This window comes from Lithobates pipiens, unplaced genomic scaffold, assembly GCF_037356315.1.
Source record: "Lithobates pipiens isolate NorthernLeopardFrog02 unplaced genomic scaffold, aLitPip1_a1.2 Scaffold_63, whole genome shotgun sequence".
In the NCBI taxonomy this organism is placed as follows: domain Eukaryota; kingdom Metazoa; phylum Chordata; class Amphibia; order Anura; family Ranidae; genus Lithobates; species Lithobates pipiens.
The window spans coordinates 1,041,352-1,069,280 of record NW_027507885.1 but is presented as its reverse complement, the minus strand read 5'-3'; the positions used below and the strand labels follow the sequence as shown (position 1 = coordinate 1,069,280).

Genomic DNA, 27,929 nt, shown 5'->3' with positions numbered 1-27,929 from the left:
GGTGTCTGCCGTTCTGTGTCCAGGGTCAGAGGGTCGGTTGGGTGTGTCCGTCGGTGGCCCGGCTTCTCTCTCAGACCTTCGATGTCTTCACACTGCATGGAGACCCCGCTACCCATCTGGAGCTCAGTGACCACCTCCGCTCCCCCCAGGAGAGGACCCGAGCCGTACAGGAGGTGATGGAGTCACTGCGACATCAGGACGCCTTCCCATGTCTCCGGGAATGGAGGGGTGAGGTGAGCGTCATCATTCTCCACCATAGACATTCCACCCATAGCGGTCTGCTCCACCATACATTGTACAATATATAACCCCCACTTCCCCCTCCCCTCCCCCCCACACACTATTATTGTATCCAGATGGTTCTAATTCAGCAATGTTTTGTCTCCTCAGCACTACGATGTGAATAGTCTCTTCTCTGACCCTCCTCTCCTCAGCATGGAGCGGGCTGCAACACGTAAGGGCCGTGTTCATGTCTCTCTATATGTGTATACCTCCATATCTCTATATGTTGCTGACCCCGCCTCCATCTTTGTGTCCCCAGCTCTCCTCGGGGTCCCTCGGTACGGAGTCCATGTCAACGGCTATTTGCACCGAGGTGGAGAAGTCTTCATGTGGGTGGCTAGACGAGCTCTGACCAAGGCCACCTACCCGGGGAAGCTGGACCACCTGGTGAGCAGAGGGCTGGGTGGGGAGAGGGGGGTTCTGGTGGTATTATTGGGGTGGGGGGATGGTACACATGGTACGATATGTTTAGGAATTGCAGCCAAGAGCCATAATACCGAGAATAAAGACGCATCTCCAGCCAGACTCTCTGGTATAGTGGAGGGAGGAAACCTCGGTGTCCCCGAGAGAGCAGACGACCCCCAAACAGAGAGCAGGCGACCCTCCCATTGGCCCTGTGAGGTGCTGTGTGAATTCTGTCTGCAGGACATTACGGAGACTATAGGTGAAATGATGATCTCTATGACCTTGGCTCTGTGTTGGAGGTCTCATTAGTATCAGGATCCCCCCCTCCAAGTCATAGAATTCTCTGTCCTGCCCACTCCAAGGTGGAATCTGAGCTCCTCATAGAGGAGAATGCCCAGGTGTAGACTCCCCCCCCCAGTGAATGCCCAGGTGTAGACTCCCCCCCCCCCCCCCCCCAGTGAATGCCCAGGAGTAGACTCCCCCCCCCAGTGAATGCCCAGGAGTAGACTCCCCCCCCCCAGTGAATGCCCAGGAGTAGACTCCCCCCCCAGTGAATGCCCAGGAGTAGACTATTCCCCCCCCCCCAGTGAATGCCCAGGAGTAGACCCCCCCCCAGTGAATGCCCAGGAGTAGACCCCCCCCACCCCCAGTGAATTCCCAGGAGTAGACCCCCCCCCAGTGAATTCCCAGGAGTAGACCCCCCCCCCCAGTGAATTCCCAGGAGTAGAGGAGTAGACCCCCCCCAGTGAATTCCCAGGAGTAGACCCCCCCACCCCCAGTGAATGCCCAGGATTAGACCCCCCCCCCCCCCCAGTGAATGCCCAGGAGTAGACCCCCCCACCCCCAGTGAATGCCCAGGAGTAGACTCCCCCCACCCCCAGTGAATGCCCAGGATTAGACTCCCCCCCCCCCCCCCCCAGTGAATGCCCAGGAGTAGACCCCCCCCCCCCCCCAGTGAATGCCCAGGAGTAGGCCCCCCCCCCCAGTGAATTCCCAGGAGTAGACCCCCCCCCAGTGAATGCCCAGGAGTAGACCCCCCCCCCCCCAGTGAATGCACAGGAGTAGACCCCCCCCCCAGTGAATGCCCAGGAGTAGACCCACCCCCCCAGTGAATGCCCAGGAGTAGACTCCCCCCACCCCCAGTGAATGCCCAGGAGTAGACCCCCCCCCCCCCCCCAGTGAATTCCCAGGAGTAGACCCCCCCCCCCCCCAGTGAATTCCCAGGAGTAGACCCCCCCCCCCCAGTGAATGCCCAGGAGTAGACTTCCCCCCCCCCCCCCCACCCCCAGTGAATGCCCAGGAGTAGACTTCCCCCCCCCCCAGTGAATGCCCAGGAGTAGACCCCCCCCCCCCCAGTGAATGCCCAGGAGTAGACCCCCCCCCCCCCAGTGAATGCCCAGGAGTAGACTTCCCCCCCCCCCACCCTCAGTGAATGCCCAGGAGTAGGATCCCCCCCCCCCAGTGAATGCCCAGGAGTAGACTTCCCCCCCCCCCCAGTGAATGCCCAGGAGTAGACTTCCCCCCCCCCCCACCCCCAGTGAATGCCCAGGAGTAGACTCCCCCCACCCCTAGTGAATGCCCAGGAGTAGACCCCCCCCCCCCGTGAATTCCCAGGAGTAGACCCCCCCCCCCAGTGAAATCCCAGGAGTAGACCCCCCCCCCCCCAGTGAATTCCCAGGAGTAGACCCCCCCCCCCAGTGAATTCCCAGGAGTAGACCCCCCCACCCCCAGTGAATGCCCAGGAGTAGACCCCCCCCACCCCCAGTGAATTCCCAGGAGTAGACCCCCCCCCCCCCCCCAGTGAATTCCCAGGAGTAGACCCCCCCCCAGTGAATTCCCAGGAGTAGACCCCCCCCCCCAGTGAATTCCCAGGAGTAGAGGAGTAGACCCCCCCCCCAGTGAATTCCCAGGAGTAGACCCCCCCACCCCCAGTGAATGCCCAGGAGTAGACCCCCCCACCCCCAGTGAATGCCCAGGAGTAGACTCCCCCCCACCCCCAGTGAATGCCCAGGAGTAGACTCCCCCCACCCCCAGTGAATGCCCAGGATTAGACTCCCCCCCCCCCCCCCCCAGTGAATGCCCAGGAGTAGACCCCCCCCCCCCCATGAATGCCCAGGAGTAGACCCCCCCCCAGTGAATGCCCAGGAGTAGACTATTCCCCCCCCCCCCAGTGAATGCCCAGGAGTAGACCCCCCCCCCCAGTGAATTCCCAGGAGTAGACCCCCCCCAGTGAATGCCCAGGAGTAGACCCCCCCCAGTGAATGCCCAGGAGTAGACCCCCCCCCCCCAGTGAATGCCCAGGAGTAGACTCCCCCCACCCCCAGTGAATGCCCAGGAGTAGACTTCCCCCCCCCCCACCCCCAGTGAATGCCCAGGAGTAGACTCCCCCCACCCCTAGTGAATGCCCAGGAGTAGACCCCCCCCCCCCCCCCCGTGAATGCCCAGGAGTAGACCCCCCCCAGTGAATGCCCAGGAGTAGACCCCCCCCCCAGTGAATGCCCAGGAGTAGACCCCCCCAGTGAATGCCCAGGAGTAGACCCCCCCCCCCCAGTGAATTCCCAGGAGTAGACCCCCCCCCCAGTGAATTCCCAGGAGTAGACCCCCCCAGTGAATTCCCAGGAGTAGACTTCCCCCCCCCCCCCCCCAGTGAATGCCCAGGAGTAGACTTCCCCCCCCCCCAGTGAATGCCCAGGAGTAGACCCCCCCCCCCCCCGCCGTGAATGCCCAGGAGTAGACCCCCCCCCCCAGTGAATGCCCAGGAGTAGACCCCCCCCCCCAGTGAATGCCCAGGAGTAGACCCCCCCCCCCCAGTGAATGCCCAGGAGTAGACCCCCCCCCAGTGAATGCCCAGGAGTAGACCCCCCCCCAGTGAATGCCCAGGAGTAGACCCCCCCCCAGTGAATTCCCAGGAGTAGACCCCCCCCAGTGAATTCCCAGGAGTAGACCCCCCCCAGTGAATTCCCAGGAGTAGACTCCCCCCCCCCCCCCCCCCCAGTGAATGCCCAGGAGTAGACTTCCCCCCCCCCCAGTGAATGCCCAGGAGTAGACCCCCCCCACCCCCAGTGAATGCCCAGGAGTAGACCCCCCCCCCCCAGTGAATGCCCAGGAGTAGACTTCCCCCCCCCCCCCCCAGTGAATGCCCAGGAGTAGGATCCCCCCCCCCCAGTGAATGCCCAGGAGTAGACTCCCCCCCCCCCCCCCCCAGTGAATGCCCAGGAGTAGACTTCCCCCCCCCCCCCACCCCCAGTGAATGCCCAGGAGTAGACTTCCCCCCCCCCCCCACCCCCAGTGAATGCCCAGGAGTAGACTCCCCCCACCCCTAGTGAATGCCCAGGAGTAGACCCCCCCCCCCAGTGAATTCCCAGGAGTAGACCCCCCCCCCCCCCAGTGAATGCCCAGGAGTAGACTCCCCCCCACCCCAGTGAATTCCCAGGAGTAGACCCCCCCCCCCCAGTGAATTCCCAGGAGTAGACCCCCCCCCCCCAGTGAATTCCCAGGAGTAGACCCCCCCCCCCCCCAGTGAATTCCCAGGAGTAGACCCCCCCCAGGGAATTCCCAGGAGTAGACCCCCCCCCCCCCCCCCAGTGAATGCCCAGGAGTAGACTTCCCCCCCACCCCCAGTGAATGCCCAGGAGTAGACTCCCCCCCCCCCCCCAGTGAATGCCCAGGAGTAGACCCCCCCCCCAGTGAATTCCCAGGAGTAGACCCCCCCCCCAGTGAATTCCCAGGAGTAGACCCCCCCCCCCCCCACTGAATGCCCAGGAGTAGACTTCCCCCCCACCCCCAGTGAATGCCCAGGAGTAGACTTCCCCCCCCCCCCAGTGAATTCCCAGGAGTAGACCCCCCCCCCCAGTGAATTCCCAGGAGTAGACCCCCCCCCCAGTGAATGCCCAGGAGTAGACTCCCCCCACCCCCAGTGAATGCCCAGGAGTAGACTTCCCCCCCCCCCCCACCCCCAGTGAATGCCCAGGAGTAGACTCCCCCCACCCCTAGTGAATGCCCAGGAGTAGACCCCCCCCCCCCCCCGTGAATGCCCAGGAGTAGACCCCCCCCAGTGAATGCCCAGGAGTAGACCCCCCCCCCCAGTGAATGCCCAGGAGTAGACCCCCCCCCAGTGAATGCCCAGGAGTAGACCCCCCCCCCAGTGAATGCCCAGAAGTAGACCCCCCCCCAGTGAATGCCCAGGAGTAGACCCCCCCCCCCCCAGTGAATTCCCAGGAGTAGACCCCCCCCAGTGAATTCCCAGGAGTAGACCCCCCCAGTGAATTCCCAGGAGTAGACCCCCCCCAGTGAATTCCCAGGAGTAGACTCCCCCCCCCCCCCCCCAGTGAATGCCCAGGAGTAGACTTCCCCCCCCCCCCCCAGTGAATGCCCAGGAGTAGACTTCCCCCCCCCCCCAGTGAATGCCCAGGAGTAGACCCCCCCCCCCCCCAGTGAATGCCCAGGAGTAGACCCCCCCCCCAGTGAATGCCCAGGAGTAGACTTCCCCCCCCCCACCCCCAGTGAATGCCCAGGAGTAGGATCCCCCCCCCAGTGAATGCCCAGGAGTAGACTCCCCCCACCCCTAGTGAATGCCCAGGAGTAGACCCCCCCCCCGTGAATGCCCAGGAGTAGACCCCCCCCAGTGAATGCCCAGGAGTAGACTATTCCCCCCCCCCCCCCCCCCCAGTAAATGCCCAGGAGTAGACCCCCCCCCCCAGTGAATTCCCAGGAGTAGACCCCCCCCCCAGTGAATTCCCAGGAGTAGACCCCCCCCCCCCCCAGTGAATTCCCAGGAGTAGACCCCCCCCCCAGTGAATTCCCAGGAGTAGACCCCCCCACCCCCAGTGAATGCCCAGGAGTAGACTCAGCCCCCCCCCCCCCCCAAGTGAATGCCCAGGAGTAGACCCCCCCACCCCCAGTGAATGCCCAGGAGTAGACCCCCCCCCCCACCCCCAGTGAATTCCCAGGAGTAGACCCCCCCCAGTGAATTCCCAGGAGTAGACCCCCCCCCCCCCAGTGAATTCCCAGGAGTAGACCCCCCCCCAGTGAATTCCCAGGAGTAGACCCCCCCCCCAGTGAATTCCCAGGAGTAGAGGAGTAGACCCCCCCCCCCAGTGAATTCCCAGGAGTAGACCCCCCCCACCCCCAGTGAATGCCCAGGATTAGACCCCCCCCCCCCCCAGTGAATGCCCAGGAGTAGACTCCCCCCCCCCCCCCCCAGTGAATGCCCAGGAGTAGACTCCCCCCCCCCCCCCAGTGAATGCCCAGGAGTAGACTCCCCCCCCACCCCCAGTGAATGCCCAGGAGTAGACTCCCCCCACCCCCAGTGAATGCCCAGGATTTGACTCCCCCCCCCCCCCCAGTGAATGCCCAGGAGTAGACCCCCCCCCCCCCCATGAATGCCCAGGAGTAGACCCCCCCCCCCCAGTGAATGCCCAGGAGTAGACTATTCCCCCCCCCCCCAGTGAATGCCCAGGAGTAGACCCCCCCCCAGTGAATTCCCAGGAGTAGACCCCCCCCCCAGTGAATGCCCAGGAGTAGACCCCCCCCCCCCCCCAGTGAATGCCCAGGAGTAGACCCCCCCCACCCCCAGTGAATGCCCAGGAGTAGACTCCCCCCACCCCCAGTGAATGCCCAGGATTAGACTCCTCCCCCCCCCCCCCCCCAGTGAATGCCCAGGAGTAGACCCCCCCCCCCAGTGAATGCCCAGGAGTAGACTATTCCCCCCCCCCCAGTGAATGCCCAGGAGTAGACCCCCCCCCAGTGAATGCCCAGGAGTAGACCCCCCCCCAGTGAATTCGCAGGAGTAGACCCCCCCGCAGGAGTAGGCCCCCCCCCCCCAGTGAATGCCCAGGAGTAGACCCCCCCCCCCCCCCCCAGTGAATGCCCAGGAGTAGACCCCCCCCCCAGTGAATGCCCAGGAGTAGACTTCCCCCCCCCCCAGTGAATTCCCAGGAGTAGACCCCCCCCCCAGTGAATTCCCAGGAGTAGACCCCCCCCCAGTGAATTCCCAGGAGTAGACCCCCCCCCAGTGAATTCCCAGGAGTAGACCCCCCCCCAGTGAATTCCCAGGAGTAGACCCCCCCCCCCCCAGTGAATTCCCAGGAGTAGACCCCCCCCCCCCCCCCAGTGAATGCCCAGGAGTAGACTTCCTCCCCACCCCCAGTGAATGCCCAGGAGTAGACCCCCCCCCCCCCCCCAGTGAATTCCCAGGAGTAGACCCCCCCCCCCCCCCCAGTGAATTCCCAGGAGTAGACTTCCCCCCCACCCCCAGTGAATGCCCAGGAGTAGACTCCCCCCCCCCCCCCCAGTGAATTCCCAGGAGTAGACCCCCCCCCCCCCCAGTGAATTCCCAGGAGTAGACTTCCCCCCCCCCCCCCCCAGTGAATTCCCAGGAGTAGACCCCCCCCCCAGTGAATTCCCAGGAGTAGACCCCCCCCCCCCCAGTGAATTCCCAGGAGTAGACCCCCCCCCAGTGAATTCCCAGGAGTAGACCCCCCCCCCAGTGAATGCCCAGGAGTAGACTTCCCCCCCACCCCCAGTGAATGCCCAGGAGTAGACTCCCCCCCCCCCCCAGTGAATTCCCAGGAGTAGACCCCCCCCCCCCAGTGAATTCCCAGGAGTAGACCCCCCCCCCCCCCAGTGAATTCCCAGGAGTAGACCCCCCCCCCAGTGAATTCCCAGGAGTAGACCCCCCCCCCAGTGAATGCCCAGGATTAGACTCCCCCCCCCCCCCCCCCCCAGTGAATGCCCAGGAGTAGACCCCCCCCCCCGTGAATGCCCAGGAGTAGACCCCCCCCCCCCAGTGAATGCCCAGGAGTAGACTATTCCCCCCCCCCCCAGTGAATGCCCAGGAGTAGACCCCCCCCCCAGTGAATGCCCAGGAGTAGACCCCCCCCCCCAGTGAATTCGCAGTAGACCCCCCCCCCCAGTGAATGCCCAGGAGTAGACCCCCCCCCCCCCCAGTGAATGCCCAGGAGTAGACCCCCCCCCCCCCAGTGAATTCGCAGGAGTAGACCCCCCCCAGTGAATTCGCAGGAGTAGACTTCCCCCCCCCCCCCCAGTGAATTCGCAGGAGTAGACTTCCCCCCCCCCCCCCCCAGTGAATGCCCAGGAGTAGACTTCCCCCCCCCCCCCCCCACCCCCAGTGAATGCCCAGGAGTAGGATCCCCCCTCAGTGAATGCCCAGGAGTAGACTCCCCCCCCCCCCCCCCCCAGTGAATGCCCAGGAGTAGACTTCCGCCCCCCCCCACCCCCAGTGAATGCCCAGGAGTAGACTCCCCCCCACCCCTAGTGAATGCCCAGGAGTAGACCCCCCCCCCCCGTGAATGCCCAGGAGTAGACCCCCCCCCCCGTGAATGCCCAGGAGTAGACCCCCCCCCCCCCCCCCAGTGAATGCCCAGGAGTAGACCCCCCCCCCAGTGAATGCCCAGGAGTAGACCCCCCCCAGTGAATTCCCAGGAGTAGACCCCCCCCAGTGAATTCCCAGGAGTAGACCCCCCCCAGTGAATTCCCAGGAGTAGACCCCCCCCAGTGAATTCCCAGGAGTAGACCCCCCCCCAGTGAATTCCCAGGAGTAGACCCCCCCCCCAGTGAATTCCCAGGAGTAGACCCCCCCCCCCAGTGAATGCCCAGGAGTAGACTCCCCCCCCCCCCCAGTGAATTCCCAGGAGTAGACCCCCCCCCCCCCAGTGAATTCCCAGGAGTAGACCCCCCCACCCCCAGTGAATGCCCAGGAGTAGACTCCCCCCCCCCCCCCCCCGTGAATTCCCAGGAGAAGACCCCCCCCCCCAGTGAATTCCCAGGAGTAGACCCCCCCCCCCAGTGAATTCCCAGGAGTAGACCCCCCCCCCCAGTTAATTCCCAGGAGTAGAGGAGTAGACCCCCCCACCCCCAGTGAATTCCCAGGAGTAGACCCCCCCACCCCCAGTGAATGCCCAGGATTAGACCCCCCCCCCCAGTGAATGCCCAGGAGTAGACCCCCCCACCCCCAGTGAATGCCCAGGAGTAGACTCCCCCCCACCCCCAGTGAATGCCCAGGAGTAGACCCCCCCCCCCCAGTGAATGCCCAGGAGTAGACTATTCCCCCCCCCCCCCCAGTGAATGCCCAGGAGTAGACCCCCCCCCCCCAGTGAATTCCCAGGAGTAGACCCCCCCCCCCAGTGAATGCCCAGGAGTAGACCCCCCCCCCCCAGTGAATGCCCAGGAGTAGACCCCCCCCCCCCAGTGAATGCCCAGGAGTAGACCCCCCCCCCCAGTGAATGCCCAGGAGTAGACCCCCCCACCCCCAGTGAATGCCCAGGAGTAGACCCCCCCACCCCCAGTGAATGCCCAGGAGTAGACTCCCCCCACCCCCAGTGAATGCCCAGGATTAGACTCCTCCCCCCCCCAGTGAATGCCCAGGAGTAGACCCCCCCCCAGTGAATGCCCAGGAGTAGACTATTCCCCCCCCCCCCAGTGAATGCCCAGGAGTAGACCCCCCCCCCCCAGTGAATTCCCAGGAGTAGACCCCCCCCCAGTGAATTCCCAGGAGTAGACCCCCCCCCCCCAGTGAATTCCCAGGAGTAGACCCCCCCCCCCAGTGAATGCCCAGGAGTAGACTCCCCCCCCCCCCCCCAGTGAATTCCCAGGAGTAGACCCCCCCCCCCCCCAGTGAATTCCCAGGAGTAGACCCCCCCACCCCCAGTGAATGCCCAGGAGTAGACTCCCCCCCCCCCCCCAGTGAATTCCCAGGAGTAGACCCCCCCCCCCAGTGAATTCCCAGGAGTAGACCCCCCCCCCCCAGTGAATTCCCAGGAGTAGACCCCCCCCCCCAGTGAATTCCCAGGAGTAGACCCCCCCCCCAGTTAATTCCCAGGAGTAGAGGAGTAGACCCCCCCACCCCCAGTGAATTCCCAGGAGTAGACCCCCCACCCCCAGTGAATGCCCAGGATTAGACCCCCCCCCCCAGTGAATGCCCAGGAGTAGACCCCCCCCACCCCCAGTGAATGCCCAGGAGTAGACTCCCCCCCACCCCCAGTGAATGCCCAGGAGTAGACCCCCCCCCCCCCCAGTGAATGCCCAGGAGTAGACTATTCCCCCCCCCCCCCCAGTGAATGCCCAGGAGTAGACCCCCCCCCCCCAGTGAATTCCCAGGAGTAGACCCCCCCCCCCAGTGAATGCCCAGGAGTAGACCCCCCCCCCCCCAGTGAATGCCCAGGAGTAGACCCCCCCCCCCAGTGAATGCCCAGGAGTAGACCCCCCCCCCCAGTGAATGCCCAGGAGTAGACCCCCCCACCCCCAGTGAATGCCCAGGAGTAGACCCCCCCACCCCCAGTGAATGCCCAGGAGTAGACTCCCCCCACCCCCAGTGAATGCCCAGGATTAGACTCCTCCCCCCCCCCAGTGAATGCCCAGGAGTAGACCCCCCCCCAGTGAATGCCCAGGAGTAGACTATTCCCCCCCCCCCAGTGAATGCCCAGGAGTAGACCCCCCCCCCAGTGAATGCCCAGGAGTAGACCCCCCCCCCCAGTGAATTCGCAGGAGTAGACCCCCCCGCAGGAGTAGGCCCCCCCCCCCAGTGAATGCCCAGGTGTAGACTCCCCCCCCCCCCCCCCCAGTGAATTCCCAGGAGTAGACCCCCCCCCAGTGAATTCCCAGGAGTAGACCCCCCCCCCCCAGTGAATTCCCAGGAGTAGACCCCCCCCCCCCCCAGTGAATTCCCAGGAGTAGACCCCCCCCCCAGTGAATTCCCAGGAGTAGACCCCCCCCCCCCCCCCCCAGTGAATGCCCAGGAGTAGACTTCCCCCCCCACCTCCAGTGAATGCCCAGGAGTAGACTCCCCCCCCCCCCCCCCCCCCAGTGAATGCCCAGGAGTAGACCCCCCCCCCCCCAGTGAATTCCCAGGAGTAGACCCCCCCCCCCCCCAGTGAATTCCCAGGAGTAGACCCCCCCCCCCAGTGAATTCCCAGGAGTAGACCCCCCCCCCCCCCAGTGAATGCCCAGGAGTAGACTTCCCCCCCCCCCCCCAGTGAATGCCCAGGAGTAGACTTCCCCCCCCCCCCAGTGAATTCCCAGGAGTAGACCCCCCCCCCCAGTGAATTCCCAGGAGTAGACCCCCCCCCCCAGTGAATTCCCAGGAGTAGACCCCCCCCAGTGAATTCCCAGGAGTAGACCCCCCCCCCCCCCCAGTGAATGCCCAGGAGTAGACTTCCCCCCCCCCAGTGAATTCCCAGGAGTAGACCCCCCCCCAGTGAATTCCCAGGAGTAGACCCCCCCCCCAGTGAATTCCCAGGAGTAGACCCCCCCCCCCAGTGAATGCCCAGGAGTAGACTCCCCCCCCCCCCAGTGAATTCCCAGGAGTAGACCCCCCCCCCCCCAGTGAATTCCCAGGAGTAGACCCCCCCACCCCCAGTGAATGCCCAGGAGTAGACTCCCCCCCCCAGTGAATTCCCAGGAGTAGACCCCCCCCAGTGAATTCCCAGGAGTAGACCCCCCCCCCCAGTGAATTCCCAGGAGTAGACCCCCCCCCCCAGTTAATTCCCAGGAGTAGAGGAGTAGACCCCCCCACCCCCAGTGAATTCCCAGGAGTAGACCCCCCCCACCCCCAGTGAATGCCCAGGATTAGACCCCCCCCCCCCAGTGAATGCCCAGGAGTAGACCCCCCCCACCCCCAGTGAATGCCCAGGAGTAGACTCCCCCCCACCCCCAGGAATGCCCAGGAGTAGACTATTCCCCCCCCCCCCCAGTGAATGCCCAGGAGTAGACCCCCCCCCCCAGTGAATTCCCAGGAGTAGACCCCCCCCCCCCAGTGAATGCCCAGGAGTAGACCCCCCCCCCCCCAGTGAATGCCCAGGAGTAGACCCCCCCCCCCAGTGAATTCCCAGGAGTAGACCCCCCCCCCCAGTGAATGCCCAGGAGTAGACCCCCCCCCCCCCAGTGAATGCCCAGGAGTAGACCCCCCCACCCCCAGTGAATGCCCAGGAGTAGACTCCCCCCACCCCCAGTGAATGCCCAGGATTAGACTCCTCCCCCCCCCCAGTGAATGCCCAGGAGTAGACCCCCCCCCCAGTGAATGCCCAGGAGTAGACTATTCCCCCCCCCCCAGTGAATGCCCAGGAGTAGACCCCCCCCCCAGTGAATGCCCAGGAGTAGACCCCCCCCCCCCCAGTGAATTCGCAGGAGTAGACCCCCCCGCAGGAGTAGGCCCCCCCCCCAGTGAATGCCCAGGTGTAGACTCCCCCCCCCCCCCCCCCAGTGAATTCCCAGGAGTAGACCCCCCCCCCAGTGAATTCCCAGGAGTAGACCCCCCCCCCCCCCCAGTGAATTCCCAGGAGTAGACCCCCCCCCCCCAGTGAATTCCCAGGAGTAGACCCCCCCCCAGTGAATTCCCAGGAGTAGACCCCCCCCCCCCCCCCCAGTGAATGCCCAGGAGTAGACTTCCCCCCCCACCTCCAGTGAATGCCCAGGAGTAGACTCCCCCCCCCCCCCCCCCAGTGAATGCCCAGGAGTAGACCCCCCCCCCCAGTGAATTCCCAGGAGTAGACCCCCCCCCCCAGTGAATTCCCAGGAGTAGACCCCCCCCCAGTGAATTCCCAGGAGTAGACCCCCCCCCCCCCCCAGTGAATGCCCAGGAGTAGACTTCCCCCCCCCCCCCCCCCAGTGAATGCCCAGGAGTAGACTTCCCCCCCCCCCCCCCCCAGTGAATTCCCAGGAGTAGACCCCCCCCCCCCCAGTGAATTCCCAGGAGTAGACCCCCCCCCCCCCCAGTGAATTCCCAGGAGTAGACCCCCCCCAGTGAATTCCCAGGAGTAGACCCCCCCCCCCCCAGTGAATGCCCAGGAGTAGACTTCCCCCCCCAGTGAATGCCCAGGAGTAGACTTCCCCCCCCCCCAGTGAATTCCCAGGAGTAGACCCCCCCCCCAGTGAATTCCCAGGAGTAGACCCCCCCCCAGTGAATTCCCAGGAGTAGACCCCCCCCCCAGTGAATTCCCAGGAGTAGACCCCCCCCCCCCCCAGTGAATTCCCAGGAGTAGACCCCCCCCCAGTGAATGCCCAGGATTAGACTCCCCCCCCCCCCCCCCCAGTGAATGCCCAGGAGTAGACCCCCCCCCCCCCCCGTGAATGCCCAGGAGTAGACCCCCCCCCCCAGTGAATGCCCAGGAGTAGACTATTCCCCCCCCCCCCCCCCCCAGTGAATGCCCAGGAGTAGACCCCCCCCCCCCCCCAGTGAATGCCCAGGAGTAGACCCCCCCCCCCCCAGTGAATTCGCAGTAGACCCCCCCCCCCAGTGAATGCCCAGGAGTAGACCCCCCCCCCCCCCCAGTGAATTTTCGCAGGAGTAGACCCCCCCCAGTGAATTCGCAGGAGTAGACCCCCCCCAGTGAATTCGCAGGAGTAGACCCCCCCAGTGAATTCGCAGGAGTAGACCCCCCCAGTGAATTCGCAGGAGTAGACCCCCCCAGTGAATTCGCAGGAGTAGACCCCCCCAGTGAATTCGCAGGAGTAGACCCCCCCCCCCAGTGAATTCGCAGGAGTAGACCCCCCCCCCCAGTGAATTCGCAGGAGTAGACCCCCCCCCAGTGAATTTGCAGGAGTAGACCCCCCCCCCAGTGAATTTGCAGGAGTAGACCCCCCCCAGTGAATTTGCAGGAGTAGACCCCCCCCCAGTGAATTTGCAGGAGTAGACCCCCCCCCAGTGAATTTGCAGGAGTAGACCCCCCCCCCCCAGTGAATTTGCAGGAGTAGACCCCCCCCCCCCAGTGAATTTGCAGGAGTAGACCCCCCCCCCCAGTGAATTTGCAGGAGTAGACCCCCCCCCCCCCAGTGAATTTGCAGGAGTAGACCCCCCCCCCCCCAGTGAATTTGCAGGAGTAGACCCCCCCCCCCCAGTGAATTTGCAGGAGTAGACCCCCCCCCAGTGAATTTGCAGGAGTAGACCCCCCCCCCCAGTGAATTTGCAGGAGTAGACCCCCCCCCAGTGAATTCCCAGGAGTAGACCCCCCCCCAGTGAATTCCCAGGAGTAGACCCCCCCCCAGTGAATTCCCAGGAGTAGACCCCCCCCCCCAGTGAATTCCCAGGAGTAGACCCCCCCCCCCAGTGAATGCCCAGGATTAGACTCCCCCCCCCCCCAGTGAATGCCCAGGATTAGACTCCCCCCCCCCCCAGTGAATGCCCAGGAGTAGACCCCCCCCCCCCCCAGTGAATGCCCAGGAGTAGACCCCCCCCCCCCCCCCGTGAATGCCCAGGAGTAGACCCCCCCCCCAGTGAATGCCCAGGAGTAGACTATTCCCCCCCCCCAGTGAATGCCCAGGAGTAGACTATTCCCCCCCCCCCCCCCCCAGTGAATGCCCAGGAGTAGACCCCCCCCCCCCCCCCAGTGAATGCCCAGGAGTAGACCCCCCCCCCCCCAGTGAATGCCCAGGAGTAGACCCCCCCCCCCCAGTGAATGCCCAGGAGTAGACCCCCCCCCCCAGTGAATTCGCAGGAGTAGACCCCCCCCCCAGTGAATGCCCAGGAGTAGACCCCCCCCCCCAGTGAATTCGCAGGAGTAGACCCCCCCCCCCCCAGTGAATGCCCAGGAGTAGACCCCCCCCCCCCCAGTGAATGCCCAGGAGTAGACCCCCCCCCAGTGAAGAATTGGAGGAGGGGGATGAAGATGGTTTTGTCCTCCATCTTTGTTGGGGAGGGCTGAGCCTCTCCGGAGCTCCGGGAACAGATAATGACTCGGCGGAGGGAGATGAGGAATCTGTTCCCGATGCTCCGGAGTTGTGAAAGTCCCCACAAGGGGGGCACACAGGAAAGATCTTGGTGGGGTTGGGGCAGGTGAGTAGAAGACCCCGGGGGGGGGGGGGGGGGGTTGGGGGGCGCCATTGTATCTGAATAGGTCTGACCACGCACCTTCACTGACATCCATTGGTTGTGTCTGCAGGCAGCGGGGGGGATCTCTGGGGGCTCCGGAGTGTGGGAGACCCTCCTGAAGGAGTGCAGAGAAGAGGCGTGTATCCCAGAATCCATCGCGGCCACAGCCACACCCTGCGGGACAGTCAGGTAAGTGACCCCAGCCCTCTAGTGATAGTGGGGTAAACGGTGATCTCATCGGAATCTCGAGTTCCCGGCACTCGCCATCCGACTTCCTGACGTCAAACATGCAAATTACCCGTTTTTAAGACATCATCCGCCCGCGCATTACGCTCCATCAGACACATTTTTAAGGTTTTCATCGGTCAGACAAACTTTTCGACAACAAAAGTCCAATGGAGCGAAATCCCATCGTGTGTGTGTGTGTGTGTGTGTGTGTGTGTGTGTGTACACAAGTCCATCGGACTTTAGTCCAAAGTACTAACACGCATTCGCCCAGAACCGATGCGAAAAATCAGACAACAATACAGAAGTTGACCAAAGGGTGGTGGCAAAGAGCTGAAAAACCACGAGATTGGGTGAAAGTTGGCTGAAATCGTGTGTATGCAATACAAGTTCATGACCAACGCCCTCTGGACAGAAATCAACGGGAAGGTTTGTTTGAAGTCCCATCGTTTGTACGAGGCTTTGCAGTCTTCTCATGTACAGCCAACATAAACCGTCATCCAATCAACAGCCACGAATGACAGCCGCCAATCATCTAACAGTCATCTGATCACATTACCAGGAGGAATAGCAGACAGACAGAAACAAGAGGTGACTCAACGAACAATGGGAAGGCGCATAATGTGAGACTATCCCACGAGGGAGAGACCCCGTCATACATTCAATCAGAAGACCCCACAATCGGGTTCTGATTATATTACCGTCTATTCTGAATCTAGGGGGGTGGGGGAGGGGGGGGGGTTCTGCCTGAAGTCCCAAATCTGTATACAGGTCATGGATTCCCAGAGGCGTGGAACCGAATCGAGAGCAAAACCAGTCCAGTGGCCCCCAGGAACACCCCTCCCCCAAGAATGGAGCCCCTGCAAACCCAGAGCCCATAGTCAGGAGGCTCCAATGCAGCCCCCATCCTCGTTGTGTCACATTTCTGCCCCAGAAGACCCCCGACCTTCACCCGATCCGGATATTCGTTATTCGGGCAAAGAGAACCCACAACATCAGGCAAAGCAATTGTGATGTGGGGGGAGGAGATCTATAGAGATGATTGTATAGATTGTGATGTGGGGGGGGGAGGAGATCTATAGAGATGATTGTATAGATTGTGATGTGGGGGGAGGAGATTTCTAGAGATGATTGTATTGATTGTGATGTGGGGGGGGGAGGAGATCTATAGAGATGATTGTATAGATTGTGATGTGGGGGGGGGGAGGAGATCTATAGAGATGATTGTATAGATTGTGATGTGTATGGAGGAGGTCCATGCAGACGATTGTACGTTGTACTGATCGGGTGATAATATCTCTCGTATTTCAGCTATGCCTATGAGAAGGGGGAGGGGATCTACCTGGAGTGTCAGTTTGTCTTTGACCTGGAGGTTCCCGAGTCCTTCCAGCCCAGCGTTGGAGACGGCGAGGTGGACGAGTTTTTCTTGTGGCCGTTGGAGAAGGTGAGTGGTGGGAAATGTCGGTGGTTCTTGGGGGAGGGGACTATTTCAGAAGATCTCCATGGCCTCATCTGTAAGACATCAATGATCTTTACACGATAACGATGGCCTCCTATAGAGAACGTCTTCTGTTCTCCTTTTATATGTAAAAAGCCAAATATCTCTTCCTGTTCCTCCAAGATCTGCACCGTGTGGCCTGCTGGGGCCAATTTATTCACCACTGGGGCAGAAATCCCCGGCTGGGCTCTGCTTTCTCTACATTCATTCCTATAGAGAGGCTGCTGGAGAGGAGCATAGATGGGGTTCATTGGGGTGGGTGGAGATTGGGGTGGGGGGAGATTGGGGTGGGCACGTGTGGAAGAAGATCCATGAATACGAGGAAACTTCAGCTTGGCCATGAAAGTTCTGCAGCAGCCGATGTTCAGACCACAGTGGGCCACAAAGTGAAGATCTCAGAGACCGATGTTTAGACCTCCGTGGGCTACACAGTGAAGATCTCACAAGCAGATGTTTGGACCATTGTGTCCTGCACAGGGAACATCTCAGAAGCTAATGTTTGGACCCCAGTGGGCTGCACAGGGACGATCCCAGAGGCAATGTGTGGACCTCAGTGGGCTGTACTGTAAAGATCTCAGAGACCGATGTTTGGTCCCCATTGGGCTGCATAGTGAAGATCTCGGAGACCGATGTTTGGTCCCCATTGGGCTGCATAGTGAAGATCTCGGAGACCGATGCATGGTCCCCAGTGGGCTGTATAGTGAAGATCTCGGAGACCGATGTTTGGTCCCCAGTGGGTTGCATAGTGAAGATCTCGGAGACCGATGCATGGTCCCCAGTGGGTTGCATAGTGAAGATCTCGGAGACCGATGTTTGGTCCCCAGTGGGTTGCATAGTAAAGATCTCGGAGACCGATGTTTGGTCCCCAGTGGGTTGCATAGTGAAGATCTCGGAGACCGATGTTTGGTCCCCAGTGGGTTGCATAGTGAAGATCTCGGAGACCGATGTTTGGTCCCCAGTGGGTTGCATAGTGAAGATTTCGGAGACCGATGTTTGGTCCCCAGTGGGTTGCATAGTGAAGATCTCGGAGACCGATGTTTGGTCCCCAGTGGGTTGCATAGTGAAGATCTCGGAGACCGATGCTTGGTCCCCAGTGGGTTGCATAGTGAAGATCCCAGGGACCGATGTTTGGTCCCCAGTGGGTTGCATAGTGAAGATCTCGGAGACCGATGTTTGGTCCCCAGTGGGTTGCATAGTGAAGATCTCGGAGACCGATGTTTGGTCCCCAGTGGACTGCATAGTGAAGATCTCGGAGACCGATGCTTGGTCCCCAGTGGGTTGCATAGGGAAGATCTCGGAGACCGATGCATGGTCCCCAGTGGGCTGTATAGTGAAGATCTCGGAGACCGATGTTTGGTCCCCAGTGGGTTGCATAGTGAAGATCTCGGAGACCGATGCATGGTCCCCAGTGGGCTGTATAGTGAAGATCTCGGAGAGCGATGCTTGGTCCCCAGTGGGTTGCATAGTGAAGATCCCAGGGACCGATGTTTGGTCCCCAGTGGGTTGCATAGTGAAGATCTCGGAGACCGATGTTTGGTCCCCAGTGGGTTGCATAGTGAAGATCTCGGAGACCGATGTTTGGTCCCCAGTGGGCTGCATAGTGAAGATCTCGGAGACCGATGTTTGGTCCCCAGTGGGTTGCATAGTGAAGATCTCGGAGAGCGATGCTTGGTCCCCAGTGGGTTGCATAGTGAAGATCCCAGGGACCGATGTTTGGTCCCCAGTGGGTTGCATAGTGAAGATCTCGGAGACCGATGTTTGGTCCCCAGTGGGTTGCATAGTGAAGATCTCGGAGACCGATGTTTGGTCCCCAGTGGGTTGCATAGGGAAGATCTCGGAGACCGATGCTTGGTCCCCAGTGGGTTGCATAGGGAAGATCTCAGAAGCGGATGTCTGGACCCCAGTGGGCCGCACAAGGAAGATCCTCAGCCCTGTGGATGCTCCAACCAGAACCACTTGGATCTCATATGGGCTTTTCTATTCACTTCATTGGGCAAAGGGAGCATCGGGGGAGGGGGCAGCTAACAGAGTGTAAATATCATCAGCTGGGGGGGGTAGGGAAACACTGGAGATGTGATGGGTATCCTCCAAACTAATCGGCTCCAGGGCAGGCCATTCACTGGCCCACATCACAGGTATACAGAGAGGTGGGATGCTGGAGATATAAGGACCCATATTTCATCAACATCATTGGCTAAATATGAGCATGTGTCCATATAAGGGCACTGACATCATCAGCGTCCCGCCCCTTTCTTTTACATGTGATACGGGGCAGGGAATGACTCGACCCGCAGCTGATTGGGGTAAAAAAAAGCGTAATTTTTATGTTCAGATTGAATTAGTAGGGTGCCTGGGCTTAGGTCTAGTGGGTAACTAAGTCAACCTGTTATCCTACAATTCTAAATGAAGCTGTGCTGGGTGAGTGTTTCTTGTGCCAGCACTGGGACTCTGTGTGGTTGTAGGAAAGGCATAGAAAGATGACCTGTGTCCATATCTACAGGACAGAAGCAGGTAAGCCTCTGCAGTCTCAGCAGATCTTGGAGGGGATCTTGCAGAAGTTTTCTGTTTCTTGTTGTTTTACGGAGATGCTCTCTATGTTTCAGGTGAGGGAAGCCATTGCCACAGAGGAGTTTAAACCCAACTGTGCCCTGGTGGTCCTAGACTTTCTGCTGCGGAGAGGACACATCCAGCCTGACAAAGGTACCTCTATAGATTGGAGAAAGGGACATGCCCAGTCCTTATAAAGGAGGACTCTAGGTGTTGGTGGAATAATGGGCCTCCTTCCTCACACCTTCTCATCATCTTCTTTGTTGGTTGTCTGTGTTGCCCCTTTTATCCCATTTCAGGGCATGTAAAAGTGTCCAAACCCAAAGACTAAAAGAACCTCCACTACAGGTCCCAGACCTTAGATGTGGCAGCTACACTCGTTTTGTGTTTTGTTTTTTTAAATGAGGTATTATCATTTTTTTTTTTTTTAACGGTACAGAAAAGAAAAAAGAGAAGACATTTGGTAGACATAAGGTGGTGGGCATTTGGGGAACATAGAAGAAGACTAAAGGATGAAGACTACGAGCGGCACAGTGGTTTACGGGCGGCACAGTGGTTTACGGGCGGCACAGTGGTTTACAGGCGGCACAGTGGTGTAGTGGTTGGCACAGTGGTGTAGTGGTTGGCACAGTGGTGTAGTGGTTGGCACAGTGGTGTAGTGGGCGGCACAGTGGTGTAGTGGTTAGCACTCTCACCTAGCAGTAAGAAGGGTCGCTGGTTCAAATCTCAACCAGGACACTACCTGCATGGAGTTTGCATGTTCTCCCTGTGCCTGTGTGGGTTTCCTCCGGGTACTCCGGTTTCCTCCCACACTCCAAAGACATGCTGGTAGGTTAATTGGCTTCTGTCCAAAATTGGCCCCAATATATGAATGGGGACCTTGGATTGTGGGCTCCTTGAGGGTAGGGACCGATGAGAGTGTACAATGTACAGGGATAGGGACCATTGTAGACACTCACTCAGGTTGAACTGGATGGACTGGTGTCTTTATTCAACCTTACTTATGAAACTATGACCATAGGTGATGGTGAAATAACAGGCATCATTCCTCACATGCTCTTATCATTTTCCTTGTTGGTTGTCTGTGTGGCCCATTTTATCCCATTTCAGGACATGTAAAAGTGTCCAAACCCAAAGACTAAAATAACCTCTACTGCAGCTTCCCAGACCTTAGATTTGGTGGCTACATTCTTTTTCTTTTTATTTAGGTATTATCTTTTTTTTTTTTTTTTTTTTTTTTTTGAGCGTTACAGAGCACAGAAAAAAAAAAAAAATAGAAGACATTTTGGTAGACATAATAAGGCGGTGGACATTTGATTTACATAGAAGAAGTAGACCTTTGGTAGACATAAGGTGGTGGATATTTAGTGAAATTAGAATAAGTAGTAGACATTTGGCGTTGGACAGTTGGTGAACATAGAAGGAAAAGTAGACATAATAAGGGCGTGGACATTTGGTAGACATAATAAGATGGCGGACGTTTGGTGAACTTAGAATAGGTAGTAGACATTTGGTAGACATAATAAGGCGGTGGAAATTTTGTGAACATAGAAGAAGACATTTGGTAGACATAATAAGGCGGTGGACATTTTGGTGAACATAGAAGTAGACATAATAAGATGGTGGACATTTGGGGAGCATAGAAGGAGAAGTAGACATGCGGTGGACATTTGGTGAACTTAGAATAGGTAGTAGACATTTGGTAGACATAATAAAGCGGTGGACATTTGGGGAGCATAGAAGAAGTAGACATGCGGTGGACATTTGGTGAACTTAGAATAGGTAGTAGACATTTGGTAGACATAATAAGATGGCGGACATTTGGTGAACTTAGAATAGGTAGTAGACATTTGGTAGACATAATAAGATGGCGGACATTTGGTGAACATAGAAGTAGACATAATAAGATGGCGGACATTTGGGGAGCATAGAAGAAGTAGACATGCGGTGGACATTTGGTGAACATAGAAGAAGAAGAAGAAGTAGACATTTGGTGGACATTGAATACAGCCGGAGAAGTAGAAGCCCACAAAGTGTCCCTTCAAAAATGTTGAAAAAGAATTAGGTAAATACATGATCAATCAGCCCAAGGGGTAGGGGGTTGTGGAGACGTTATGGAGCTACCATAATTCAAAGGTGGAGAGAAGTGGGGCTGTGTGGTCCATGCTCCATCAATGGCTGCCACTGTCTTTTCTACTGGGCCTTCCAGATCCGGCATCTTCCCTCTTCAGCCTTTGGTCAACCACTGATGATGTAAGTGTGTGTGCTGGAGCTCCGATCCCAGGAGTACACTGAACTGTGGAAACCTCGATCAGACTGATACATTCTGCTGCATGCTATCAATAGTTATCTTTTAGTTTTAAGCAGCTTTTTATCCCCCTGGTGTCACTGACCGCATTACATCTCCATAGCGGGCAATCTTATGGTGAGTATTTCATCCCGTGCATTCCTCCTCTCACGCACCTCCCCTGGTTGGAGCCACCTGATATTCCTTGGCCTTCATAAAATGTGTGTTTTGTATATGTGCTGCACAAATACGCAATAAAATGCTATGGTGTGGGAGGGGCCTAAAGTGCTGGCCACTTCCAGCTAAAACATGTTACGGCTGAAAAGTTGTAAGCCTATCTTCAGTATAACCCCTTCTCTACCCAGCAGGCCTCAGTTTGGAAAGCCTTCCTAGGAGGTTGGATGCCTTTTCTTCACCTTTTTAACCAAGTTTCTGCTTGGTCATTGCTGCCTGAGCTGGTCTCTGTATAGCGGCTCCCGGATCTCCGGTTCCCCAGCCTAATCTGGAATGTGACTTCTAGGCACTGGGCTCTGCATTGTGGTGCTTTCCATACCTGCGTGTCCAGTGCTAGTTAGCTGCGGAGTCCTCTCCAGGTGCAAAGCCATGGCACAGTCCCAGCTATGACCCGGTCTCTGAAGACCCACTTTTGAGTAAGGCCATTCAGGCAGAAGCGATGGGAGCTACCTTGCCGTTTACATCACTGGTCGTCGTTTACATCACTGGGCACCTTTTACAAATCCCCACCGCTCCCAGCTTTACTGTGGTAAGGGTTAAGGCTGGTGGACTGAGCACTGACATTATCCAGTGGGTTGTCAGGGTGAGCATGTGTGTGCTCAGGACACCCTTTTTACCCCACAGGTTTACCCCTTGTGTCTGACACTTCTTCAGTTTAGTCCCTCACTATCTTTCTTGTGCTACTGTACAACATGATATATATTCCTGGGTTCCCTGCACCCTGGGACCCCTTGTCCCTGTCTGAGTGCATCTGCAGTTGGACTCGATAAGGTACCAATAGTTGCTCCCACCTCCTTCCACAGGAGAATTCTATCTCTTTTGCCATGGTAAACCTAAGTCCAGAAGTTCAATCCTGTTCTCCTCATTGGGGATCTCCGTGTGAGTTGGACATCTTAGGTGTTGCAGGATCATAACCTCCTAGAAGGTATAGAAGTGCCCCTGTGATAGGTCAAGGGACCTGGTCCCTACACTGGATGACACTGAGAGTACTGCTTTCACCTGCACTGTCTTGATTAGAGACAATCCATTGGCATCTGGCTCTCCTCAGTGGATGGTCTCTCCACTAAAGGGAAAGGTCTACAAATCAGGGTGCTCCTCATCTCCTACACTGCAATAAGATTATCCCTGTAAGGAATCTCTTCTCCCCCAGGTTGTCAGCAGGCAAAACATGCTGAGTACCTGCTGGCGGTACTCCCTGTTAGGGATGGAGCAATTCTGGAAACATTCATGGGACTCAATCACATGGAGATAAGTTATCCCCCTCCCCCCGGCCAGGGCAGGACTTAGGGTGGTGGGGGCCCCTGGGCTTGGGTCACTTTCGGGCCCTACCCTATATACATTACTGTACTTATTGGCGTATAACACGCACCCCAAGTTTAGGAGGGAATTTTAAGGAAAAAAACTTACATTTAAATGCCCATCAATGCAGCCTTATCAGTGTCCATCTGCAGCCTTTCCCATCCATCTGCAGCCTTGTCCAGTGTCATTTGCAGCCTTGTCATTGCAGTCTTGAAGTTTAAAAATGGAGCTGCCGAGATACATAGTCTTCTTTATCTCTGCGGCTCTTAGATCCTCTCAGCGGCTCTTGGTGGCTCTCGGCACCTAAGGGTCCTCTTGGCAGCTGAGAGTCCTCTCGCAGTTCCGAGCGGAGCCAAGAGTAGCCGAGAGTACTCGGCTCGGCTCACAGTCACGCCCAGTCCCTTTGTTATGTCCATCATAGGGCGGGACTGGGCGTGACTGTGAGAGGAGCGGAGCCGAGTACACTCGGCTTTGTATCTCGGTGGGGCCCTCTGGGTCCCCTATTGGGCAGGGCCCATGGGCTTGAGCCCAGTCAAGCCCAATGGTAAGTCCAGCCCTGCCCCCGGCTAATCTGTGGTCTCTCGAGGATGTTCCTCCAGATCTCTTCCTCAGTTCTGCCCTTAACCAGGCGAATGTTCTCATTAGTATGGTTAAGGTTCATGTCCCTCACTCCAAGACTACAGATACTTTGCTGGATCGGCACCATGTTCTGTGAAGGTTACGAAAGTCTTGCAGAGTTCCTCTGTCAGACCCCAGGCACACGTTGGGGTAGTAAAGTGTAAGGATTTTGCTCATTTTCTTGTTCTTCTGGTATCCCTCACACCAGTCTGGGGTTGCCGTATACCTTTATCCCTGCCCAGGGTCGGGACAAGGAGTGGGCAGGAGGAGCAGCTGCCCTGGGCACAGCAACGCAATGGGAAAGAATGGACAGCCTGCAGTAGACCTATTAAAAGGCATGCATTAATAATGGGGGAGGGGGTGCAGTTCTTCATCCTTGCCCTGGGTGCTAGACAAACCCGTCTTGGGACTGTCCCTGCCTACCATCGTAGGGGTATTTCTCATGCATCCTACCCCCCTCCTTTTTTTTTTTTTTTTTTTTCAGGCTGACTTCAAGGTTTGTTCTCCACCAGGTCCAGGGGTCACTGAGTTATCCTTAAGGGATTATATGCTGTGAGGGCTTCCATATTTCTTGGATATGTCCTTTGAGATTGGTTGTCTGGCCAGGATCCTTGGATCTTTCCTTACCTGAATCCTAAGGGTTGGGAGTGTAAGGCTTGGGCTTTCACATATAGATTGGCTGGTCTTCTCTTATGGACCTATTTGTGTCCAGAGTTCCTTCTGGAGACCTGTTCTTCTGGTGTCCCGTGCACCAGTCTTGAGTTGCAGAATACCCTTTATCCCTGACTACCATCATAGGGGTACTTCTCATGCATATTACACACATTTATACTTGGGGTAACTTCAGGGTTGGTTCTCCACCAGTTATAGGGTTTATTTAGCTATCCTAATGGAATCTTGTGCTGTGAGGACTTTAATATTTCTTGTAAGATTGATTGCCTGGCCAGGAAACTTCTTTTTACCTTGGATTTTTCCTTACTTGAATGTAAGGCTTGGGCTTCCGTGTGTAGATTGACTGGTCTTCTCTTGAGGACCTATTTGTGTCTAGAGTTCCCTCTGAAGATCTGTTCTTCTAGGGTTTTGCCATGGTGTTTTCTGCTGTGGACCACATCACCTTGTTGGTCTATTTCTCACATATCAGGTAGTTCTTCCACCTGTGTTGGTGGGTTGCTGGTTCAGACCTGGTGCTCCTCCAGTGTCATTCTTCTTGGCATTGATCCCTTCCGTCCTGGTCTTGAGCATTAGGTTGATCCTGTCTTCCTTGTTTGGTCATTGGCATCTTCTCCTATTTTGAAATGGGTTTCAGATTCGGGTATTGATCCTTCATGTATTCCTGAACTGTAGACAGTTCCCAGTCCCTACTTATGGGCCTATCGGTGGCTTTTTCCCCACATCTCAGTCGGGACTTCTTCTGGACATTCCTCCTGTTTCTGAAGTCATGTGTTCCTCAATGGACAAGAACGAGGATAAGATTTTTGTACTTGCTGTAAAATCTATTTGAGTCCATTGAGGGACACGGGTCCTACACCTCTGGGGTTTGTTTTTTTTTTTTTGCTTTGGCCTTAGCACTGCTTTAAATATATAAAAGGTGCATACAAACTAATTCTGAAACTTCAATTAACTAATTGGTTGCACGTGGCGCTGTTACCTGTGTTACCTTTCAGTAAACGCTACCTCACCTCCTAAGTGATCCTATCTGAATCAAAAAATGTGTTGTAGATTACAAACAAAACATTACATAGATCATTATCACTCAGTGAATACTCAAATTTGCATTTAAATTATACACACACAGTGACAAGTATAAATAAAATGTGAATATAGTCCATCCACCAAACAATATTAATAGTAGATATCCAGATTACAAGAAGTCCTTCTATAAATGCGTGAACAAATCTCCAGTGTTCAAATCTCTTTTTACAAGTGACTCCTTCACCACACCATCCGTGCTTGTGATCCCCCCTTCGTGAAAACACTCACCGACTGATAAGCCTTACACTCTCGTGTCAGGCCAAAAGAGCTTTCAAAAAACCTCCCAAGAGGTAGTTCAGACACCAGCACATCCGATTAGATCTTCTCCACTTGAGCACTTCAATGCATATATATATATATACCTCAAAGAGGGAGACCCCAATAGTGTAATACTGCAATCACTTTTTAATGTTAAAAATCTCACTCTTTATGCACTCACATGAACTCAAAAAGGTTAAATCACTTCAAAAGGGTAAAAAGACTCGCTTCACATTTCCACTCCACAGCACTATTCTGAATACGTCGGGGCATTGGTGGTCACAGCGGACTCATTAGATAAGGTGCTGGATCGCTTAATCTCACCCCTCCTCGTGCGTCCCGCCTGGTCCCACACAGCAGGTCCGTTCGAAAAGGGCGCCTTCAAGCTAGATGATTCAGTCCTCTTAGTCCTAGACCTCCTTCCCAGCTCCGTGTATGTCAGCTCAATATTCACCAGATAGCCACGCCCCCCGACATGTTTCGTCATATCAGACTTAATCATGGGAATGCCATGATTAAGTCTGATATGACGAAACATGTCGGGGGTGTGGCTATCAGGTGAGCTGGGAAAGAGGTCTAGGACTAAGAGGACTGAATCATCTAGCTTGAAGGCGCCCTTTTCGAACGGACCTGCTGTGTGGGACCAGGCGGGACGCACGAGGAGGGGTGAGATTAAGCGATCCAGCACCTTATCTAATGAGTCCGCTGTGACCACCAATGCCCCGACGTATTCAGAATAGTGCTGTGGAGTGGAAATGTGAAGCGAGTCTTTTTACCCTTTTGAAGTGATTTAACCTTTTTGAGTTCATGTGAGTGCATAAAGAGTGAGATTTTTAACATTAAAAAGTGATTGCAGTATTACACTATTGGGGTCTCCCTCTTTGAGGTATATATATATATGCATTGAAGTGCTCAAGTGGAGAAGATCTAATCGGATGTGCTGGTGTCTGAACTACCTCTTGGGAGGTTTTTTGAAAGCTCTTTTGGCCTGACACGAGAGTGTAAGGCTTATCAGTCGGTGAGTGTTTTCACGAAGGGGGGATCACAAGCACGGATGGTGTGGTGAAGGAGTCACTTGTAAAAAGAGATTTGAACACTGGAGATTTGTTCACGCATTTATAGAAGGACTTCTTGTAATCTGGATATCTACTATTAATATTGTTTGGTGGATGGACTATATTCACATTTTATTTATACTTGTCACTGTGTGTGTATAATTTAAATGCAAATTTGAGTATTCACTGAGTGATAATGATCTATGTAATGTTTTGTTTGTAATCTACAACACATTTTTTGATTCAGATAGGATCACTTAGGAGGTGAGGTAGCGTTTACTGAAAGGTAACACAGGTAACAGCGCCACGTGCAACCAATTAGTTAATTGAAGTTTCAGAATTAGTTTGTATGCACCTTTTATATATTTGATATTTTTTGGTAAGTGGCAGCTAAGGTGTAGAATTTAGATAATTAGAGCGCTGTGATGATACACTAGGTAAAGGGATCATGGTTTGTGTATCTTTAGAAATACTTAGCACTGCTTTCTCACAAAACTGAGGCATGCTGGGAAGAGGAGGGGTTATACAGGCTTACACGTTTTTGGTTTGCCGGTGTCTCCTGTAGGCGGCACTATAACCTGTTTGTTTAAATTCATCCGTCTCTCAGTGGACTTGAAGAAATAAAAATCTTGGGAGTACAAAAATCTTATTTGCTCAACTCTTCTCTTTCCTGCAGAGAAGTTCTACACAAGGTTTGTGGAATTGCTGCACGCTCCACTCTGATTGGACGGAGATATCCCAGTCATAACACAAGAAGACGGTTCTCCGAATTCAAGGAACAGCCGAAGGGAAGGAGATGGTGGAGACTTCTAGGCCATGCAATCCGTTATCCCCGCCATAGAGACCGAGGCTGTCCTACTGCAGCCGTCAGATGAGAATAATCTGCTTCGACTTTCTATGAGTGACCCGCCAGTCTGTCTTCCAATAAAAGAGATATTTTATTCACCTCCAGTGTCCTGTGTCTCCTACCTCCCCTCCATTCCTTGTAATAGAAGAGGTATTATACCCCCCTCTCCTGAGTCTCCTACCTCCCCTCCATTCCCTGTAATAGAAGAGGTATTATACCCCCCTCTCCGGTGTCCTGTGTCTCCTACCTCCCCTCCATTCCCTGTAATAGAAGAGGTATTATACCCCCCTCTCCGGTGTCCTGTGTCTCCTACCTCCCCTCCATTCCCTGTAATAGAAGAGGTATTATACCCCCCTCTCCGGTGTCCTGTGTCTCCTACCTCCCCTCCATTCCCTGTAATAGAGGAGGTATTATACCCCCCTCTCCGGTGTCCTGTGTCTCCTACCTCCCCTCCATTCCCTGTAATAGAAGAGGTATTATACCCCCCTCTCCGGTGTCTCCTACCTCCCCTCCATTCCCTATAATAGAAGAGGTATTATACCCCCCTCTCCGGTGTCCTGTGTCTCCTACCTCCCCTCCATTCCCTGTAATAGAAGAGGTATTATACCCCCCTCTCCTGAGTCTCCTACCTCCCCTCCATTCCCTGTAATAGAAGAGGTATTATACCCCCCTCTCCGGTGTCCTGTGTCTCCTACCTCCCCTCCATTCCTTGTAATAGAAGAGGTATTATACCCCCCTCTCCTGAGTCTCCTACCTCCCCTCCATTCCCTGTAATAGAAGAGGTATTATACCCCCCTCTC

At 56.7% G+C, this 27,929-nt stretch overlaps 1 protein-coding gene across 1 annotated transcript; it reads left to right on the top strand.

Moving 5' to 3' along the window:
- On the top strand, positions 1–27,227 carry LOC143958892 (uncharacterized; the record flags this gene model as incomplete). The annotated part of the gene is given in 7 exon segments (XM_077467874.1): positions 1–233; positions 391–454; positions 542–669; positions 14,580–14,698; positions 16,046–16,178; positions 18,836–18,932; positions 26,959–27,227. Coding segments are annotated over 7 exon segments (821 nt in total), but the record flags the coding sequence as incomplete, so codon positions are not given.
- Between the last annotated feature and the right edge of the window lie 702 nt (positions 27,228–27,929).